Raw genomic sequence first — 10105 nt, 5'->3', positions numbered from 1 at the left:
CTTACGGTGTACAAGCATAAAAATAGCATTTAGCTGATAGGAACATTAGGAAAAGAAACTATTTCAGTGGGGCCAACCAACAGTACAGACATAGAAGCCCACATATAAATGACATTCTGTTTGGACAGCGCTCAATACACAGCACATTGATACTCGATTTCTTGTCATATTATGACTTTACTTCCCCCGCCCCCCAAACACACATCCTTCTTTAGACAGTTTCTCATATACAGACATAATGAAGACATCACTTATTTTCAAAAGTATCTATACACATACATAAATGGGATAAGGACAGATGTACTTTATGGACTAAAATCATATTCAGTCAATTCACACCAGGTTTTAGTTTCAAACAGAATAAAAAGAGAATTGCAAATTCTTCCTCACAATTCTAATTTTTTGATTCCATTTCAGTTTTCTTCTCCGAATTAATAAGTTGCAATTACGTTTGTATTTTATTTTTTAATTCTGTGATGAAAATGAGTTTTCATCATTTTGTGCGTGAGACACCTAGTATTAACAAAGCACAGCTGGAACAGACAAAGCAGGAATGGTTCATCCAAAGGGATACTCCATCCCAAAATAAAAAAAATTTCATTAATCACTTACCCCCATGTCGTTCCAATCCTGTAAAACCTTCGTTCATCTTCGGAACACAACTGAATATATTTTGGATGAAAGCCGGTAGGATGGAGTATTCTGACGACGACTTTCATACCTTTTCTGGACCTTGACACCGTTATTTACTTGCCAGTCTATGGGACAGTCACAGACCTCCCGGCTTTCATCCAAAATATCTTAAATTGTGTTCTGAAGACGAACAGAGCTTTTACGGGTTTGGAACGACATGGGGGTAAGTGATTAATGACAAAATTTTCATTTTGGGGTGGAGTATCCCTTTAAAGTATGTTTCTTCACTTTTTCTGAGAATTGACGCTATGATAAATAGATTTCACCATGTAGCACCAAACTGTATCAGTGCCACACAATACACTCTATTCTGCAATGCAATCGTCCCCACTACATTATTAGCCTAACTTAATCACTTCCACACTGTGTTTCCGAGAGCTGCAAGATGAGAACAAGCTAGCAGAATCGCTTCAAAATGTATGCAGTGGCATGCTTTCTTAAAAAGCATAATCACACAAGTAATACACCATTGTCCAGATCAGTAATAAAGCAAATCAGTAAATACACTGAACGAGAGGGAGGAAAAGGTGCTACTTTAGAAGAGGAAGACCATTTAAAAAGAACCATTAACCTCTGCTGGTGAATTTAGTAATGGAATTCCCTCGATGTCTATACAAAAGTAGTATAAAAACAATTTGTTTGGGACTAATGAACAAAAATGGTTCGTATGGATATCTGATGTCTTCATCAGATTGGATCAGTTGAATTTAGCAGGGGAAGTTGGAGTAAATATACACATATAAAAAAGCTTTATATACACACAGAATCAGCTTATCATACATATGGATCTGACACAGAGCCACACTTTCTTTTTTTCTCCTTTCAAAAGGGTACATTAAAAAAAAAAGTTCTTTTAAGTACACTACTCTCATTGTACGGTGTGTTTGGAGGTCAAAGGTTGGCAATGGGGACGTCAAAGAGGTCACAAAGGCCCTCCGTCTCATCCAGGTTATAGATGTAGTCATGGTCACCCGGAGGAGGGGACAGACGGAGGAGCGGAGAGAAAACTATGAAAGAGAAAGAGAGAAGAAGAGTGATGCTGTGGCCATGTTTGTGTAACCATATGAAACTGTCACTCGTTCGAGCATTTAGCATCTAAAATGGATCAAATTTCAGTACTTTTATTGATTTTATAAACAGTGGATTTGTTATATACAGAAAACAAGTCCAAACTTCCATTTCATGTTTAGTAATACACTATATACATGTGGCCTGACTCATGATCACCTTTACCTTCTGATGACATCAGCTCCTCAAGCAAATCTGTACTCATAATTTCTGTATGGAGAAAAAAGGAAATAAGATGAAAACGATTTTTCTTTGTGCTATATAAAATCACAGATTCTCTGATTGAGTTAAGCACATCAGTAATAGATGAGCATCAGGAAGGAGCAGCAACCTCACCTTTTGGGTCAAACATTTCGGAAAGTTCTTTGGGGAGATCCAGCACTAAAAAACAAGGAGAAAACCCAGTCAGAATTGTTCAAGCCAATTTGTGTCAAATGATTCTAAACTTTACTAGCCTTAAAGGAATGTTCATTGATCACTTTTATGGTATTGTCCCACGCCAGACTCGACACCCAACATTTCAGACCAGAAACTTCTTTAAATAAAGATTAATGACAGAATCAGGCTCATTTTCAAAATCATAGGCACTTACGATCTGAAGGGTCTGTTTTGATTGGTTCAAAAATGGTTGAGGAATCAGGAAGTGAAGAGCTGCTGTCCAATGAGGCAGAAGACTGAAGCTGCTGCGTGTCTGTTGATGTCGGATTGGCTGTTGTCTCTGAAGTGGAGGTGCTTGAAATGTCTAATAATAACCACAACAGTAATACAGTGTGAGAAATTATAGATTTCATTTTATATAATTCGATAGTTACATAATCATAATAATACATGTTATGTAATTACTAAATATGCAATACACACTACTGGTCAAAAGTTTTAAATAATTCCGATTTTTTTCAATGTTTTCGAAAGAAGCCTCTTATGTTCAACAACCAAAGCTGCATTTATTTATTTTTAAATACAGTCAAAACCGTAATATAGCAAAATATTACAATATTGTCATTTGTTAGTTTAATAAATTTTAAAATGCAATTTATTCCTGTGACGTAAAACTGAATTATGCCAGTCCTTAGTGTCACCTTCAGAAATCATTCTAAATATGTTGATTTGCTGCTCACTTATCATCAGTTATTGGTGCTTTATTATTTGAAATGGTTCTTATCATCAATGTTGGACAGTTTTTTCGTTCAGGATTTTCTGATCAGTAAAAATTCAAAAGAACAGCATTTATTTGAAATAGAAATCTTATGTAACAGGAACATCTTTGATCAATTTAATGTGTGCGTATATCACCATTTCACCTTTTATCACCATTTCCACAAAAACAAACCGCACAACTGTTTTCAACACTGATAAATGTTTCTTGAGCAGTAAAATCAGCAGATTAAACTGATTTCTGAAGGATCATGTGACACTGAAGACTGAAGTAATGATGCAAAAAATTCAGTTTAGCATCAAAGAAATAAGTTACATTTTGAAATATCATTCAAACAGAAAACAATTATTTTTATCTGCAACGTTTTACAATATTACAGTTTGTACAACATTTTTGATTAGATAAATGCAGCCTTGGTGAGCATAAGACACTTTAAAATATTTAATTGGTAAAATTACATATAATAACAATATATAACCCTTTATTACATAACCAACTTTGTCATGGTGTAAATCATAGTACAATAAGACAACAAACAGAGCATTTTCAGACACAATAATTCATTAAAATATGGGCAGCATCCAACCTGTAGCTGCGCCAGCAGCAGAGGCAGTGGTTGTGTTGGGAGGGACGGCGGCGGCGGCGGTGGTGGTGGTGGAGCTGGGACTCTGGCAGGTGGGGTGGAGGATGGCGTACTGTTGGCTGCCGGTTTGGTTGGAGCAGCAGCAGCAGCAGAGGTAGTTGAAGCTGGGGTGGACAGGCTCTGAAGCATGTCGTCAGGCGGGGGCACGGGCAGCACCACTGGAGAAGAACTAGAGGGGTCCTTATTCACCAGCAGGACCTCGATGGGGCCTGCAGAGCTCTTCAGGTGAATCTGGTACTTCTTTTGTCCATTAACATGCTAAAAAAATGACCATAATAATAAAGAAGTGTACTTATTTTTTATATTAATATATAAACTTTCCACATTACTTTTTAAAGTACATACAAGCAGGACTTACAGATTCAGGCACAGGAACCTCCAGCTGTGTTCCTGAAGGAGCTCTGATTGCTAGAAGAGTGTCACCTGGTGGCAGACAAGCATATATACGTTTAACGTTAATAAGGAAACATCAAAACAAGTAGTCATTTGCAGCTGGTCATTTTTTTTAATGCAATAACACTTGGTGTTTTGTTGGGTGTCTGATGGGAAAAACCAACCTTTGAAGCAATTGCAGAGGTCTTGATGGGTTACAAACGCCAGAGTGTGTCAAGTTAAGGACATACAGCAAACATAAGCTTTCAAATACAAACTTCACTTTGAGGATCAATTTAAACTATCATAAGAGCACCTTGAGCTAAAACAACCTAGACTTAAAAGGGTAAGTTCCCGTCCAGAAAAGGGATCATGTAGAGCCCTTTGAAGCTGCATTAAAACTGCATTTTGGAAAAATCGTTGGCCACCATTGAAGTCCACTAAATAGACAAAACTCATGGAAGGTTTTCCTAAGAAAAAACTTAATTTCTTTGCGACTCAAAAAAGACATGAACATCTTGGATGACAGAGTAAATTATCAGGAAATTTTTATTCTGGAAGTGAACTTATCCTTTAAGTGCTATACAGTGGTCACAACACTCAGAAGATGAATCCTAAAGATGCAGCTAGAAGGATATGGGCTATTTAGTGAGTCGTCGGTCACGTTCTTGATGCTCTGCTGAACCCAAACTCTCTGCTGGTCCAGTTCATGTTCCCTTCTGTCAAGATCCTCCAATTCCAACTTGAGGTCAATCAGCTTGTCTGCAATTTCACGTGTGTTGCAACCCGGACCAACACCCCTACAAATGAACAAAAATAGAAACAGACATTTAGATCAAGCGAATTAGTTGACATTCAAACACATACCTCTCTATAATATAAATAGCTACAGCTTAATAAAGACAATCATTTTAAACAGATTTCTAAGAAGAGTAATTAACTGCATTTTCATGTTTGGGTTGGGTTATTTCTTAAAATAAACCTGGTTTCACTTGCTCATTGGCCCTCATTGTGTATCATTTCTAATTATAATAAATAAATACAGTAGTATACAGTACACTACAGTACAAAGGTTTGGTGTCAGTAAGACTAAAAAAACACTTGATCAAGGCTGCATTTCTTAGCTCAAAAATACAGTAAAACACTTATATTATGAAATACTATTACAATTTAAAATCATTGTTTTCTATTCAAACATTTTTAAATTATATTTTTCAGAAGAAAAGCTGAATTTTCAGCATCCAGTCTTCAGTGTCAGATCCTTCAGAAATCATTCTAATATGCTGCTTTGCTGCATTTCTTATAATCATCAATGTTGAAAACAGTTGTGCTGCTTCATAATTCCGACGAAACTGATAAGTTTCTTCCAGGACAGAGTTCAAAAGAACAGCATTCATTTGAAATAAAAGTCTTTTGTAACATTATAAATGTCTTTACTGTCATAACATGCCTTTGCTGAATAAAAGCATCATTTAAATATATATATATATATATATATATATATATATATATATATAATATATATATATAATATATATATATATATATATACACACACACACAAGTGTATATACAATATTTTTTCATATTTGCATATTATAAAAGGCTGCCATACCCATGCAATAACATTAAAGAGCTTAATATGAATAAAAAGCATTGGCCTTCTACACTTGTGCTTAGTGGCATATACATGCATAATTAATTACATAATTCTACTTAGATTGACAAAGAAAAGATGTCTGAGGCTCTTAGAACCTAGCAGGCCAATAAAATCAAAGTGTGATACCAAATACTTTGATAATGCATTAACCAACAATATACGAATAAGGAGTAAGTTTCCACATTAAAGTCATCAGAAAGCATCTGCAAGTCTGCCTTACTTCCACTGGATGCTGTTCTTGGATTTCTTCTCGATGAGTCCAATGCCTTCCAAAACATTGGTGATGTCATAGATGCGCCGTTTCTGCCTTACAGCCAAAGTATCTGCAGCCTAAATCACATCCACACAAACAGAGCAAGCCAGATTATTGATTCTTCTCATTACCTGTAAACTGACTAACTACACAACACACACACACGCAAGTGTTTTGCACAGTGCAAATATTTCACATACCAAGCCATTAAAAGAACAGTTCAATAAAACATTTTTTTTATATATAGAATAATATTAGGCACAACGTGAGAGACAGACACCGTCGGTCACCATTCACTTGCACTTAATCTTTATTCCATGCAATGAAAGTGAATGGTGACTGAGGCTGTCATTCAGACTAACATCTTTTGTGTTCCCACTGAAGAAATCAATTCATATGAAACAAAATGAGTGAGTAAATAATAACAGAATTTTCATTTTTCCGTGAACTGTCCCTTTAAGACTTGCTGCCTTTATAAAATAGACAAAAACAGCCCAGCAAAGTTGACAAGCAGGCAACTTGATGCAATCAAGATCCAGTAGCAGCAGCTTCGCATTTCTAAACTACTACTTCAAACACACAATCCTAGATCACTCGAATCACCAAAGTACACTTTTAACACATTTTAGAAGCGTAATCGCGTTCAAACCCCAATAGATTCAAAGGAACGCATCCCTAGGTCGCGCAGGCCTAAACTATCCCAAACTCCAGAGCACGTGCTTGTTTTGAAGGCTTTTGTTTGAGTTTTCAGCCCGGATGGGATTCGCAGTAAAAACCCTCCGTGACACAACAACAAACACCGGAGATGTTTTGCTTTGCCGACTGGAGTGACATAACATTTGCAACCTGTTAGCAGTCTCGCCCGGTTTAGTTGAGGAACTAGTTTATGAGTCGAGCGGAGTCGAGAGAGGGGTTGAGCGTGCACACGACCCCCTCGTCCCTTACCAGAGCAACTTTTAAAACAACTTTTCTGTGCTGTTACAGGACCTAAAGTGCATCTGTTTGCACGCAAACATTAAAAACGATGCATATTCGGCATGCACTGCCCGTGTCGATACTGCACACATATAGCAGAAGATGAAGATGATGTTGACTGAGCTCGTGTCGTGCTTACAGCTTTGAGATCCAGCACTCCGTCCTTCGCTTCCTGCAGCAGAGTCACAAATTTAGTCGTGAGCAGTCCCAGACTTTTCTCGTGGCGGCTTGGGGTCTGCGGCTGCAGCGACTCTCCCATCGCTCCCAGTTCGTTTCTTCCGGTCTCTAAATCCATCAAGTTGCTTTTAAAGTATGCGTAAGTTCCCACCGTTCTCTTTCCGGTTGGGTTATGTCTGTGTATTTAACGCTTTCTGCTGTTATGTCGCTGACAGCACCGCTTCTGCCGCCCAAACGCTCGCTTCCCGTCAGCGGCCGGTGATTCCTGAAGCATGGACGGGGAAGTTCAGCTCGAAATGAGAGAGTAGAGACCCCCGTTCAGGGACCGGTCCGCTTCAGGACACAGGTTACCCGAACCCAGATGGCCTAACAGAACAGACGCTCTCCTGAACACCAGAGCTGAGCTGCTTGAATGACTGAAGCCGTTGAAGGCGCGGTGCATCATGGGATGACCTGATAAAAAAATGGAAGCTCCTGCATTCTGTCGAGCGGTCTCTAGGGGGCGATAAACACGGCGCGTTTTACTACAGCGGCCACGTGGGGGCCACCGATTCCGTTTTTTGTTGAATTGAAAAATGCAAAGTTTTTTTTTTCAACTTTTGACGTATTTGAATCAGTTAACCCTTTCAAAGCAGCAAGGTACCCGTGGTTTTGCTTTCTTTGCATTATTTCACTTTTTTCTATCACAATTTTCAGTGAATTTTCTGTTGTTGTATCATTAGCCTATTGGTTAACCTTTTTAAACTTTCTGACTTCACAGACAGACAGACAGATATCTTTTTAATATACAGCGGGTAAAATAAGTATTGAACACGTGACCATTTTTCTCAGTAAATATATTTCTAAAGGTGCTGTTGACATGAAATGTTCACCAGATGTCGGTAGCAACCCAAGAAATCCATACATACAAATAAAAAAATACAAATAGGTTCAGAAATTAAGATCTGTGTATTAAAGTAGAATGACCCAGAGAAAAAGTATTGAACACGCTTACTGAAATTTATTTAATACTTTGTACAAAAGCCTTTGTTGTTAATGACAGCTTTAGGATGCCTCCTGTATGGAGAAACTAGTCGTATGCATTGCTCAGGTCTGATTTTGGCCCATTCTTCCACACAAACAGTCTTCACATCTTGAAGGTTCCATGGACCTCTTTTATGAACTCTAATCTTTAGTTCTTTCCATAGATTTTTTTTTGGATTCAAGTTAGGTGATTGGCTGGTCATTCTAGCAGCTTTACTTTCTCTGAAACCAGTTGAGAGTTTCCTTGGCTGTGTTTTTGGGATCATTGTCTCGCTGAAATGTCCACCCTTGTTTCATCTTCATCATCCTGGTAGATGGCAGCAGATTTTTATCAAGAATGTCCCTGTACATTTTCCCATTCATCCTTCCTTCAGTTATATGAATTTTGCCAGTGCTACAGTATGATGTCTTTGGGGTGATGTGCAGTGCCATTTGACCTCCAAACATGGTGTTTATTATGGCATCCAAAGAGTTTAATTTTGGTCTAACAGGACCAGACTATATTCTCCCAGTATTTCACAGGCTTGTATAAATGTGGTGCAGCAAACTTTAAACAAGCTTCAACATGCTTTTTCTTCAGCAATAGAGCCTTGCATGTATACAGGCCACTGCAGTTGAGTGCATTACTTAATGTTTTCTTTGAAACAATTGTACATGCTAATTCCAGGTCTTTCTGAAGCTCTCCACAAGTGATCCTTGGCTCTTAGAAAACTCTTCTGATAATTCTTTTCACTGCTCTGTCAGAAATCTTGAGTGGAGCACCTGTTCGTGGCCAGTTTATGGTGAAATGATGTTCTTTCCACTTCCGGATTATGGCCCCAACAGTGCTCAATGGAACATTCAGAAGTATAGAAATCCTTCTGTAACCAATGCCATCAGTATGTTTTGCAACAATAAGGTTGTGAAGGTCTTGAGAGCTCTTTGAATTTACCCTTAATGAAACGTTTCTTGTATGACACATTTGTCATGAGACACCTTTTTATAGGTCATCAGTTGGTACTAAACCAGCTAATATTAATTTCCACTGACAAGGGGCAGGACTGCTTTCTAATTACTGATAGGTTTCAGCTTGTGTCTTGGCTTTCCATGCCGCCTTGCACCTCCCTTTCTTCCTGTGTTCAATACTTTTTTCCTAGTGTCATTCCATTTTATTACACAGAACTTAATTTCTGAAATTAGTTGTTTTGCTTTCTTTGTATGTATGGATTGCTTGGGTTGTTACCAACATCTGGTAAAAATATCATGTCAACAGCACCTTTAGAAATATATTTACTGAGAAAAATGGTGACGTGTTCAATACTTATTTTACCCGCTGTACAGTCAAATGATAGATAGATAGATAGATAGATAGATAGATAGACAGATAGATAGATAATATTTTAATAGAAAGTCAAATGATAGATAGCTAGATAGCTAGATAGCTAGATAGATAGCTAGATAGATAGATAGATAGACAGATAGATAGATAGATAGATAGATAGATAATATTTTAATAGAAAGTCAAATGATAGATAGCTAGATAGATAGTTTTGATAGATAGATAGATAGATAGATAGATAGATAGATAGAAAGACAGACAAATTAGATATAATATATATATATATATATATATATATATATATATATATATATATATATATATATATATATATATATTAGGGCTGTCAAATGATTAATCACGATTAATCACATCCAAAATAAAAGTTTTGTTTACATAATATATGTATGTGTACAGGGTATATTTATTATGTATATATAAATACACACACATAAATTATAGAAAATATTTACATGTATATACATTTATATATGTATATTCTTATATTTTATATTATATATAAATATATTTAATATATAAACATAACATATTCTTCTTAAATATATACATGCATGTGTGTGTATTTATATATACATAATAAATATACACAGTATACACACATATATTATGTAAACAAAACTTTTATTTTGGATGTGATTAATCGTGATTAATCATTTGACAGCCCTAATATATATATATATATATATATATATATATATATATATATATATATATATATATATATATATATATATATAAATATATAT

At 36.4% G+C, this 10105-nt stretch overlaps 1 protein-coding gene across 1 annotated transcript; it reads right to left on the bottom strand.

Moving 5' to 3' along the window:
- Positions 1 to 1544: 1544 nt before the first annotated feature.
- On the bottom strand, positions 1545 to 7453 carry LOC109059780 (transcription factor E2F4-like). The gene is given in 11 exon segments (XM_042753044.1): positions 1545 to 1700; positions 1927 to 1971; positions 2098 to 2142; positions 2354 to 2503; positions 3504 to 3596; positions 3599 to 3818; positions 3919 to 3983; positions 4118 to 4161; positions 4571 to 4732; positions 5813 to 5922; positions 6960 to 7453. Coding segments are annotated over 11 exon segments (1206 nt in total). The 5' UTR covers positions 7116 to 7453; the 3' UTR covers positions 1545 to 1584.
- Between the last annotated feature and the right edge of the window lie 2652 nt (positions 7454 to 10105).

The sequence above is a fragment of the Cyprinus carpio genome, chromosome B25 (genome assembly GCF_018340385.1).
Source record: "Cyprinus carpio isolate SPL01 chromosome B25, ASM1834038v1, whole genome shotgun sequence".
Taxonomy (NCBI): domain Eukaryota; kingdom Metazoa; phylum Chordata; class Actinopteri; order Cypriniformes; family Cyprinidae; genus Cyprinus; species Cyprinus carpio.
Note: the sequence above shows the minus strand (reverse complement) of the source record. Positions and strands in the feature narration are given on the sequence as shown.